Raw genomic sequence first — 12,916 nt, 5'->3', positions numbered from 1 at the left:
TGTAGAATCACACCGTCTGAATCACACCGTCTGTAGAATCACACAGTCTGTAGAATCACACAGTCTGTAGAATCACACAGTCTGTAGAATCACACAGTCTGTAGAATCACACCGTCTGTAGAATCACACAGTCTGTAGAATCACACCGTCTGTAGAATCACACCATCTGTAGAATCACAGTCTGTAGAATCACACCGTCTGTAGAATCACACCATCTGTAGAATCACACCGTCTGAATCACACCGTCTGTAGAATCACACCGTCTGAATCACACCATCTGTAGAATCACACCGTCTGTAGAATCACACCGTCTGAATCATACCGTCTGTAGAATCACACCGTCTGAATCACACCGTCTGAATCACACCGTCTGAATCACACCATCTGTAGAATCACACCGTCTGAATCACACCGTCTGTAGAATCACACCGTCTGAATCATACCGTCTGTAGAATCACACAGTCTGTAGAATCACACAGTCTGAATCACACAGTCTGTAGAATCACACCATCTGTAGAATCACACCGTCTGAATCACACCGTCTGAATCACACCGTCTGAATCACACCATCTGTAGAATCACACCGTCTGAATCACACCGTCTGTAGAATCACACCGTCTGTATAATCACACCGTCTGAATCACACCATCTGTAGAATCACACCGTCTGAATCATACCGTCTGTAGAATCACACCGTCTGTATAATCACACCGTCTGAATCACACCGTCTGAATCACACCATCTGTAGAATCACACCGTCTGAATCACACCATCTGTAGAATCACACCGTCTGTATAATCACACCGTCTGAATCACACCGTCTGAATCACACCATCTGTAGAATCACACCGTCTGAATCACACCGTCTGTAGAATCACACCGTCTGAATCACACCGTCTGTAGAATCACACCGTCTGAATCATACCGTCTGTAGAATCACACCGTCTGAATCACACCGTCTGTAGAATCACACCGTCTGAATCACACCATCTGTAGAATCACACCGTCTGAATCACACCGTCTGCAGAATCACACCGTCTGAATCACACCGTCTGAATCACACCATCTGTAGAATCACACCGTCTGAATCACACCATCTGTAGAATCACACCGTCTGAATCACACCGTCTGTAGAATCACACAGTCTGTAGAATCACACCGTCTGAATCACACCGTCTGTAGAATCACACCGTCTGAATCACACCGTCTGAATCACACCGTCTGTAGAATCACACAGTCTGAATCACACCGTCTGAATCACACCGTCTGTAGAATCACACCGTCTGAAGAAGCAGAAGGTGTTTCTATAGTCTGAAGAAGCAGAAGGTGTTTCTATAGTCTGAAGAAGCAGAAGGTGTTTCTATAGTCTAAAGAGGCAGAAGGTGTTTCTATAGTCTGAAGAAGCAGAAGGTGTTTCTATAGTCTGAAGAGGCAGAAGGTGTTTCTATAGTCTAAAGAGGCAGAAGGTGTTTCTATAGTCTAAAGAGGCAGAAGGTGTATCTATAGTCTTTAGAGGCAGAAGGTGTTTCTATAGTCTGAAGAGGCAGAAGGTGTATCTATAGTCTTTAGAGGCAGAAGGTGTTTCTATAGTCTGAAGAGGCAGAAGGTGTTTCTATAGTCTGAAGAGGCAGAAGGTGTTTCTATAGTCTGAAGAAGCAGAAGGTGTTTCTATAGTCTGAAGAAGCAGAAGGTGTTTCTATAGTCTGAAGAAGCAGAAGGTGTTTCTATAGTCTAAAGAGGCAGAAGGTGTTTCTATAGTCTGAAGAAGCAGAAGGTGTTTCTATAGTCTGAAGAAGCAGAAGGTGTTTCTATAGTCTAAAGAGGCAGAAGGTGTTTCTATAGTCTGAAGAGGCAGAAGGTGTATCTATAGTCTAAAGAGGCAGAAGGTGTTTCTATAGTCTGAAGAGGCAGAAGGTGTATCTATAGTCTTTAGAGGCAGAAGGTGTTTCTATAGTCTGAAGAAGCAGAAGGTGTTTCTATAGTCTAAAGAGGCAGAAGGTGTTTCTATAGTCTGAAGAAGCAGAAGGTGTTTCTATAGTCTGAAGAAGCAGAAGGTGTTTCTATAGTCTGAAGAGGCAGAAGGTGTTTCTATAGTCTAAAGAGGCAGAAGGTGTTTCTATAGTCTAAAGAGGCAGAAGGTGTATCTATAGTCTTTAGAGGCAGAAGGTGTTTCTATAGTCTGAAGAGGCAGAAGGTGTATCTATAGTCTTTAGAGGCAGAAGGTGTTTCTATAGTCTGAAGAGGCAGAAGGTGTTTCTATAGTCTGAAGAGGCAGAAGGTGTATCTATAGTCTTTAGAGGCAGAAGGTGTTTCTATAGTCTGAAGAAGCAGAAGGTGTTTCTATAGTCTGAAGAAGCAGAAGGTGTTTCTATAGTCTAAAGAGGCAGAAGGTGTTTCTATAGTCTAAAGAGGCAGAAGGTGTTTCTATAGTCTGAAGAGGCAGAAGGTGTTTCTATAGTCTAAAGAGGCAGAAGGTGTATCTATAGTCTTTAGAGGCAGAAGGTGTTTCTATAGTCTAAAGAGGCAGAAGGTGTTTCTATAGTCTGAAGAAGCAGAAGGTGTTTCTATAGTCTGAAGAAGCAGAATGTGTTTCTATAGTCTGTAGAAGCAGAATGTGTTTCTATAGTCTGAAGAAGCAGAAGGTGTCTGCACAGTTGAAAGCTCCATAAAACAAACCAGCAAGTGGACCTTGAGTCTGGACTGTTTTGTCAAACTATTTCTGAATCTTCGGTTCTACTTTCCAAAAGGACAGTCACACGGATATGAGCTGACCAGGAACCGTGACCAGGAACCCTGACCAGGAACCGTGGCCAGGAACCCTGACTAGGAACCGTGATGAGGAACCCTGACCAGGAACCGTGACCGGTAACCGTGGCCAGGAACCGTGACCAGGAACCGTTTGGATCTTTATACCCGGTGCAGGTTTCTCCTCACGGCCAACAGACATTCTCTGCCCGTCTGCGTCGGTGTGGTTAGAAGTCTTAAAAACACGTCTTCGTACGGGAACGTAGTTCTCAGGAGACCGGCCGGGACGCCGGAGGCTCTGTGGCCCCGGTGGACATGTAACCAGGAACCCATACACCACCTGATCTGCGGCTGCTGGAGCTGGTGACGACTCTGGTTGTTGGGTGACGGTTTGGGAGACGGGACTCTCCAGGTCTCTCCTCTCCGACGCCGGCTCCACCGCCGTTGATGAAGGACTGACGTCGTCTTCAGCCGGACAGACGTCCATCAGACTCCTGGTGAAGAAGGACAAGAGACATGATGATAAACCTCCCGAAGAACTGATCCTCCACCGGCGTCCTCGGTGTAACAGGACGTAGAGCGCTCACATGACGGACTCTCCTGTTTAACTGTTGAGTTGACTTTGTGTATATATATATATATACTCTGAGTACTATACATATACTTACTATACGTACTATACTTGAGTTATATACATATATATATACATATGTATATATATATATATATATAAACTGAAAAAACAAAGTTAGTAAACTTGTGTTTGGTGGATTATTTCTCTGTTGTATCAATGCTAATGGTGATGCTAATGCTAATGGTCATTGTATTCTACATGGTTGGAAAGCCTGTTTATTTACCTTCACAATGATGTCACACTTGTAAGGATCATGCATTTGTGGGATGAGCAGCACAGCTGATGATGTGGGGAGCGCCCAAGAACAATTTGCCAAAATGCTACGTCAATTTGTTTTTCCAGTTTATATATATATATAATTCATTGTACTGGCTGTAAAGATGCCAACCTACCTCTGGAGGTCAGCCCTGATTCAGAGGAAAGTTGGTGAAAAGCAACACAAAATAAATTCAACTGTGAGAAGACACTGAGAGGCAAAGAGACAGACAGATGCAGCAGATGCAGCAGATGCAGCAGATGCAGATGTTTGGCCAAAAAGAAACTATTTAGTACCGAAATCCCGCCCTCGTTCCTAGCTTACCTAGAGCTAAGGAAGCTAAGCTAAGATAAATGGACAGTTCAACGTATTGAAGACCTCATCACGACCTGAGTGATCACACTGCATGATCCGATCATCAGCTACGACCTGAGTGATCACACTGTACAGTCCGATCATCAGCTACGACCTGAGTGATCACACTGCATGATCCGATCATCAGCTACGACCTGAGTGATCACACTGCATGGTCCGATCATCAGCTATGACCTGAGTGATCACACTGTACGATCCGATCATCAGCTACGACCTGAGTGATCACACTGTACGGTCCGATCATCAACCGCGACCTGAGTGATCACACTGCATGATCCGATCATCAGCTACGACCTGAGTGATCACACTGTACGGTCCGATCATCAGCTACGACCTGAGTGATCACACTGCATGATCCGATCATCAGCTACGACCTGAGTGATCACACTGCATGGTCCGATCATCAGCTATGACCTGAGTGATCACACTCTACGATCCGATCATCAGCTATGACCTGAGTGATCACACTGTACGGTCCGATCATCAACCGCGACCTGAGTGATCACACTGCATGATCCGATCATCAGCTACGACCTGAGTGATTACACTGTACGGTCCGATCATCAGCTACGACCTGAGTGATCACACTGCATGATCCGATCATCAGCTACGACCTGAGTGATCACACTGCATGGTCCGATCATCAGCTACGACCTGAGTGATCACACTGTACGATCCGATCATCAACCTCGACCTGAGTGATCACACTGTACGGTCCGATCATCAACCGCGACCTGAGTGATCACACTGCATGATCCGATCATCAGCTACGACCTGAGTGATCACACTGTACAGTCCGATCATCAGCTACGACCTGAGTGATCACACTGCATGATCCGATCATCAGCTACGACCTGAGTGATCACACTGCATGGTCCGATCATCAGCCACGACCTGAGTGATCACACTGTACGATCCGATCATCAACCTCGACCTGAGTGATCACACTGTACGATCCGATCATCAACCTCGACCTGAGTGATCACACTGTACGGTCCGATCATCAGCTACGACCTGAGTGATCACACTGCATGGTCCGATCATCAGCTATGACCTGAGTGATCACACTCTACGATCCGATCATCAGCTATGACCTGAGTGATCACACTGCATGATCCGATCATCAGCTACGACCTGAGTGATTACACTGTACGGTCCGATCATCAGCTACGACCTGAGTGATCACACTGCATGATCCGATCATCAGCTACGACCTGAGTGATCACACTGCATGGTCCGATCATCAGCTACGACCTGAGTGATCACACTGTACGATCCGATCATCAACCTCGACCTGAGTGATCACACTGTACGGTCCGATCATCAGCTACGACCTGAGTGATCACACTGTACGGTCCGATCATCAGCTACGACCTGAGTGATCACACTGTACGGTCCGATCATCAGCTACGACCTGAGTGATCACACTGCATGGTCCGATCATCAGCTACGACCTGAGTGATCACACTGTACGATCCGATCATCAACCTCGACCTGAGTGATCACACTGTACGATCCGATCATCAACCTCGACCTGAGTGATCACACTGTACGATCTGATCATCAACCTCGACCTGAGTGATCACACTGTACGGTCCGATCATCAACCGCGACCTGAGTGATCACACTACATGATCCGATCATCAGCTACGACCTGAGTGATCATACTGTACGGTCCGATCATCAGCTACGACCTGAGTGATCACACTGCATGATCCGATCATCAGCTACGACCTGAGTGATTACACTGTACGGTTCGATCATCAGCTACGACCTGAGTGATCACACTGCATGATCCGATCATCAGCTACGACCTGAGTGATCACACTGCATGGTCCGATCATCAGCTACGACCTGAGTGATCACACTGTACGATCCGATCATCAACCTCGACCTGAGTGATCACACTGTACGGTCCGATCATCAACCGCGACCTGAGTGATCACACTGCATGATCCGATCATCAGCTACGACCTGAGTGATCACACTGTACGGTCCGATCATCAGCTACGACCTGAGTGATCACACTGTACGATCCGATCATCAACCTCGACCTGAGTGATCACACTGTACGATCCGATCATCAACCTCGACCTGAGTGATCACACTGTACGATCCGATCATCAACCTCGACCTGAGTGATCACACTGTACGATCCGATCATCAACCTCGACCTGAGTGATCACACTGTACGATCCGATCATCAACCTCGACCTGAGTGATCACACTGTACGGTCCGATCATCAACCTCGACCTGAGTGATCCCACTGTACAATCTGATCATCAACCTCGACCTGAGTGATCACACTGTACGGTCCGATCATCAACCTCGACCTGAGTGATCACACTGTACGGTCCGATCATCAACCGCGACCTGAGTGATCACACTGCATGATCCGATCATCAGCTACGACCTGAGTGATCACACTGTACGGTCCGATCATCAGCTACGACCTGAGTGATCACACTGTACGGTCCGATCATCAACTACGACCTGAGTGATCACACTGTATGGTCCGATCATCAACTACGACCTGAGTGATCACACTGTACGGTCCGATCATCAGCTACGACCTGAGTGATCACACTGTACGGTCTGATAGTCAGCTACGACCTGAGTGACCACACTGTACAGTCCTATCATCAGCTACGACCTGAGTGACCACATTGTACTGTCCGATAGTCAGCTACGACCTGAGTGACCACACTGTATGGTCCGATCATCAGCTACGACTTGAGTGACCACACTGTATGGTCCGATCATCAGCTACGACCTGAGTGACCACACTGTACGGTCCCATTCTGGCTTCAACTGTGTAAGAGTCTGTAGACGGACGACCAAAGTTTCTGACATGTCAGAGCTTCATCCGACTGTCCGATGGCCGGTCGGGAGGAGTTAATCGGTCCTCGGTTCCCCCCGACTCTAAAATGAGTCGTGCGGCTCAAAATTTGTTCCAGAAACGGGCTAAAATCGTACCGTGTCTAACCAGCTTAGACCAACTCAGCTGTGTTCTGGTACCGGGAAACAAAATGTGAGTTAGCCCTGGCCCATATATGGCTGCCAGGTTTCTGGATGTCAGTTCCAGTTAGCAAAACTTTGGCCTTTGGTGAACACCTGGAATCAGACCGTTGCACTCAGGTGTGTCATTGCTCATCAGTCTGGTACAGCGACCCGGCGGGCTGGAGACCCACTGAGCTCAGAACACCGACCAGAAAACATTGAACTGTGTTTCAACTGTTTAAAAAAGACCAATGAAAGAAGTCCTTCTATCCGTCTCCTGCCACTCACTGGGTCACTGGGTCACTGGGTCTGGGTCCCTGGGTCTGGGTCACTGGGTCACTGGGTCACTGGGTCACTGGGTCACTTGGTCACTGGGTCTGGGTCACTGGGTCACTGGGTCACTGGGTCACTGGGTCACTGGGTCACTGGGTCACTGGGTCTGGGTCACTGGGTCACTGGGTCTGGGTCACTGGGTCTGGGTCACTGGGTCTGGGTCACTGGGTCACTGGGTCACTGGGTCACTGGGTCACTGGGTCTGGGTCACTGGGTCACTGGGTCACTGGGTCACTGGGTCTGGGTCGCAGTGGCAACAGGTAGACCAGGTGTTCTTGGTTCCCTGGTCAAACTGGTGATTTAAGGGTGAGTGTGTTCTGGACCTGCCTGATTTACCTCCACAGGGAGATCCCAGAAGCATCCGGATCACTCCCGGATCATTCTTTGATCATTCTTTCTGTCAGTACCCGGAGCTCAGAACCGGGTTGTAACATGGATTGACTGATAAATCAGGAACTTCCCCTTCAGGCTCAGCTCTGGAGGATGAGGAGGAGTTATCAGACGGGGAGGAAACCTCGCTCACCTCCATGGCAGACGACACCGAGGGAGCCAACATGCTCAGAGGTGGCCAGATGTCCGGGGTAGGTGAGAAATAATGGAACTGATTGGTCTGCCTTGGTTGACGTACCTGTTCAATATGAGGTGGACTGGTACACCGTACCAACCCAATGGCTTGGTATGGTTGGTGAAGCCCATCTTTTAAAGGTGTGCACTGGCCCTGTCAGGACAGTTTATTCTAGGGAGCTAGAAAGGCCTCTGGCTGGTTCAGTACTGGTTCCAGAACAGTGGACCAGACCTCGCTGATATACTGGAGGAGTCCAGATACGAGCCTGAAACAGGGCAGGACTTCAGGTCGCTCTAAGAAGCCATGAGAAGTAAGAAGCTGAGGAGATGTGATCGTACCGAAGTAAAAGCTCTAAGTGCAAGCTGATGGACAGGAAGTACGCAACCCATACCAGAACATGACATCCTTCTGACTGACCTCAAGAGAATCAATATTAGAGTGATATTAAAGGACCAGTGTGTAACATTCAGAGGGTTTTAATGGCATAAATGGAATATAACATTAATTAAAGCTGCGAGCGGCGATGAACGGGCCCACGCACCTTCCTGCGCATCAGGGGTGCTGGTGGGACGCCGACTGCTGTGGCCAGGCACAATGAACCCGGAACTCTGATGAGTGCAACGACGCCTCACACAAGACTCCACAACAAACGGTCAATGAGTCATGACAGGGGGCGTGGCTAACGTCTTGGGGCGGGGCTATGAATCTATATTGACGTGTAAATGTTCTCAGGACTGGACAATGTGGCAGCCTGGAGAATAACACTTCTCGGTCACTGCCAAAGACATCAAGAACTCCCAGCAAGCATGCTGGTGCTGTAGGAACCAACGCAAGGGCATCGATCACAGGGACGTCCCACACCAACACACATGGACGTACTGAGGAGAGATGCTGGACAGTGCTGGCGAGCTAGCCAGATGTATGGTGGACTGAGACAGCTGGAAGCTCCTCTTGAAAGCCCGTCTGAGGACGACCCAATGACATAACTTCCGATAGTTGTATTATCACTCTTTTACATCCGCTACTATTGGTTTTTGTTATTAGTCCTACTTGTATTGCTCTCTCTCTCTCTCTCTCTCTCTCTCTCTCTCTCTCTTTCTCTCGCTCTCTCTCTCTCTCTCCCCCCAGCCGGTCTCGGCAGATGGCCGCCCACCTAGAGCCCGGTTCTGCTCCAGGTTTCTATCCGCTAAACAGGGAGTTTTCCTGGCCACAGCGTGCTCCGGTGCAATGCTCATGGTGGGATCTCTTGTTGGGTCTCTAAGCTATAGAGTACGGTCTATATATAAAGTGTCTTGAGATAACTGCTGTTATGATTTGACGCTTTATAAAAACAAATTTAATTGAATTGAATTGGACCACCATCATGCCTGAGAAATGTGGGGCAGATCGGACTATGTACAGTTGAGTTACAACAACTTCCTGTTTCATGGCGAATGGCTCAAAATTGCCGCCACGCCACGGTCAGGTAGTTCAGTGAAAACTCACCAATTGAATAACCTTTCATCCATAAGGTCTAAAGATGGTCCTGACCAAATTTCAAGTCGATCTGATGGAATCTGTAGGAGGAGTTCGTTAAAGTACACGGCCTATAAAACGCTAAAAATGGGCGAAAATCGTACATTAAATTCAAAATGGCTGACTTCCTGTTGAGTTTTGGGTATACCTCCAAGAGGCTCTTTTGTTTGTCTCCACATGTTACATCTATCTGCCAAATTTCATACTTGTAGGTGAAACCGGAGCGAGGGGCTCAACTTTTCCATCTTTCTAGGGGGCGCTAGCGAGTCATTTTGCAACAGCCGAGCACGAGAGCCTTAAAATATAACATTTTTCACCGCGTCTGATAAGCGTGCCAAGTTTAACTTCTTTTTGAGCACGTTAAGGTCGTCAAAAAGGCGACTCAAGAAAAAGAAGAAACACTACAGTTTCAATGTTCAGATGTTCCACACTGGACCTTTAACCAGATTCCCAGGTGAAGGTCTCCAGATGATGAGCAGTATGGGAGCGTCCCTCCGTCTCACTGCCTCTATCTCTAGTCCTCTAGTCCTCTAGTCCTCTAGTCTGAGCTCACAGGTTACTGGACTTATTCTCTTCCTCAACAGCGCTTCTCATATTCTCCTCTGGACTCCTATTGTCTGGGCTGTCCTCACTCTCCTGCAGGTTCTGCAGCCTGAACGGTGGAGACGGAGAGCCGAGTGAGACAGGTGAGAGGGGTGAGACGGGTGAGACAGGTGAGACAGGTGAGACAGGTGAGACGGAGAGCCGGGTGAGACGGGTGAGACGGGTGAGACAGGTGAGACAGGTGAAGCAGGTGAGACAGGTGAAGCAGGTGAGACAGGTGAAGCAGGTGAGACAGGTGAGACAGGTGAAGCAGGTGAGACAGGTGAAGCAGGTGAGACAGGTGAGACGGGTGAACCAGGTGAGACAGGTGAGACAGGTGAGACAGGTGAAGCAGGTGAGACAGGTGAGACAGGTGAAGCAGGTGAGACAGGTGAGACGGGTGAAGCAGATGAGACAGGTGAGAAAGGTGAGACAGGTGAGACAGGTGAGACAGGTGAAGCAGGTGAGACAGGTGAGACAGGTGAGGCAGATGAGACAGGTGAGACAGGTGAAGCAGGTGATGCAGGTGAGACAGGTGAAGCAGGTGAGACAGGCCAGACAGGTGAGACAGGTGAGACAGCCAGACAGGTGAGACAGATGAGACAGGTGAAGCAGGTGAGACAGGTGAAGCAGGTGAGACAGGTGAGACAGGTGAGACAGGTGAGACAGGTGAAGCAGTTGAGACAGGTGAGACAGGTGAGACCCTCTCTAGTCCAGGAAACCCTCTCTAGTCCAGGAAACCCTCCCTAGACCAGGGTTAGGGTTACAGGGATGTACTGGAGGTGGAATGAGAGTAGAAGCCAACATGCAGTGAGTCGTTACGGCGTCACCAGTCGGTAGTCAGAGATGTCACCAGTCGGTAGTCAGTGATGTCACCAGTCGGTAGTCAGTGATGTCACCAGTCGATAGTCAGTGATGTCACCAGTCGGTAGTCAGTGATGTCACCAGTCGGTAGTCAGTGATGTCACCAGTCGGTAGTCAGTGATGTCACCAGTCGGTAGTCAGTGATGTCACCAGTCGGTAGTCAGTGATGTCACCAGTCGGTAGTCAGAGATGTCACCAGTCGATAGTCAGAGATGTCACCAGTCGGTAGTCAGTGATGTCACCAGTCGGTAGTCAGTGATGTCACCAGTCGGTAGTCAGTGATGTCACCAGTCGGTAGTCAGTGATGTCACCAGTCGGTAGTCAGTGATGTCACCAGTCGATAGTCAGTGATGTCACCAGTCGATAGTCAGTGATGTCACCAGTCGGTAGTCAGTGATGTCACCAGTCGGTAGTCAGCGATGTCACCAGAGCAGCTGCAGCAGCGGCAGCGATGAGCAGCTAACTGGACCTACAGCGGGCCGGCGGTGGGACTTACTCCGGGTCGTCCTCGTTCTCCTCCTCCAGGATGTTGGGCAGTCTGGTGAGGACAGACAGAGGGACAAGGTCTCAGGTGAGGACAGACAGAGGGACAGTGTCTGGATGTGTGTTTGTCTCTGTGTGTACTTGTATCATCTGGTGTGTATGGAAGTATGAACTGGACAGGATGTGTATTCATTTGTACACATGCTGTGTGTGTCTATGTGTGTTTATGTGTGTGTTTGTGTGTGTGTGTATGTGTGTGGCTTACTGCTCGTTGGACTCTGGCAGCGTTTCTATGACGATCTTAGCTGAGTGCTCCACCTCCAGCTGTCGGACCGCCTCCTCCGCCGCCTTCCTGGCCATCTCCTCTGCGATGCGGGCCGCCTCCAGGCGGTCCTGCGGCAGTCTAGACAACAGAGAGGAGCTCAGATACTCATCATGACGTCAGTCTAGACAACAGAGAGGAGCTCAGATACTCATCATGACGTCAGTCTAGACAACAGAGAGGAGCTCAGATACTCATCACCAAGAGGAAATAACACGTTTAAATGTAGAGTCTGAACAAAACAAAGACTAACAGTCTGCGAGTCCTGCTAGTCTCCCACAACTAGCAGGACTTCCTACAATCACAAAGATATCTCACTATGGCCCAACGTGTTGGACAGAACCAGCAGACAGTTTCATCCTCAGTGTTCTGGTGGGACACTGACCTCTCCTCCATGTGAGCTAGAACCGCCCCTCCAGCCTCCTTCTTGATGCTGTCCGTCACTGGACCGCATCGGTCCACCTGCTTCTCTGCATCTCCGGTCTGCAACCAACCACAGACAGATATCATAGTACTGATGCCGTTGTCATGGTAACTACCATGGGACTGATCCTGGTACCCTCTAAAGTACCATGGTAATACAGGGGGAGGTACTGTGGTACTTCAGAGGGTACCAGGATCAGGCCCATGGTAGGTACCGTGGTGAAGTTACGGTAGTACCAGATTAGGCATCACAGCCCTTCAAAGGGTACCTTGGTAGTACATGCTACCGTTAGCATGTTAGCAAGCTATGAAGGTATTATACTCCAGTCAGGCTCACCAGCTTCTCCTCTCTGACCTCCTTCTCCTTCTGCTGGGCCTCCTGGTCCCGTCCCACTTCCTCGTCCTGTCCCAGGTCCTCATCCTGTCCCAGGTCCTCCAGCACCAGGTCCGTCTTCTTCTGTACGATGCTGACTGAACGCCACATGGCAGAGGATTATCTCTCTCTCTATATATGTGTGTGTGTTGTATACAGATCAACCTCACAGAGAACACAGAACTGATGATTCTGATGATTTCTGTCTCATTCTGGAGGAAATAGAATTAATCATTCCAAGATGGCGCTAACTACGGCTGCCTCGGCGAGTTGGTGCGCTCTGTTTTTCTTGTTTTTTTGTGTTTCTTTAGTTTTTTGTGAAAGTTCACGGATTGTTTTCTCTAGAGAAGACATCCTGAACCTCAGGGAATCCACCCCATCAGATCTTTTTCCCACATTTCTGGCTCCTTCAGCGGATTTAATGCACATTTTACTGGGAGCTGTG

General features: G+C 48.8%; 1 protein-coding gene across 1 annotated transcript in view; it reads right to left on the bottom strand.

The window, feature by feature from the left end:
- Nucleotides 1-12,916, bottom strand: part of cngb1a (cyclic nucleotide gated channel subunit beta 1a) — a 128,256-nt gene that overhangs the window by 46,789 nt on the left and 68,551 nt on the right. The window contains exons 17-22 of the mRNA XM_074656700.1: nucleotides 12,436-12,569; nucleotides 12,061-12,158; nucleotides 11,619-11,756; nucleotides 11,367-11,408; nucleotides 9,978-10,076; nucleotides 3,086-3,239 (exon numbers count right to left, since the gene is read on the bottom strand). Of these exons, the coding sequence (XP_074512801.1) occupies nucleotides 3,086-3,239; nucleotides 9,978-10,076; nucleotides 11,367-11,408; nucleotides 11,619-11,756; nucleotides 12,061-12,158; nucleotides 12,436-12,569 (665 nt within the window). The remainder of the gene's footprint in view (nucleotides 1-3,085; nucleotides 3,240-9,977; nucleotides 10,077-11,366; nucleotides 11,409-11,618; nucleotides 11,757-12,060; nucleotides 12,159-12,435; nucleotides 12,570-12,916) is intronic.

Source organism: Sebastes fasciatus, chromosome 2 (assembly GCF_043250625.1).
Source record: "Sebastes fasciatus isolate fSebFas1 chromosome 2, fSebFas1.pri, whole genome shotgun sequence".
Classification (NCBI taxonomy): Eukaryota; Metazoa; Chordata; class Actinopteri; order Perciformes; family Sebastidae; genus Sebastes; species Sebastes fasciatus.
This window is presented reverse-complemented; position numbering and strand designations above follow the sequence as displayed.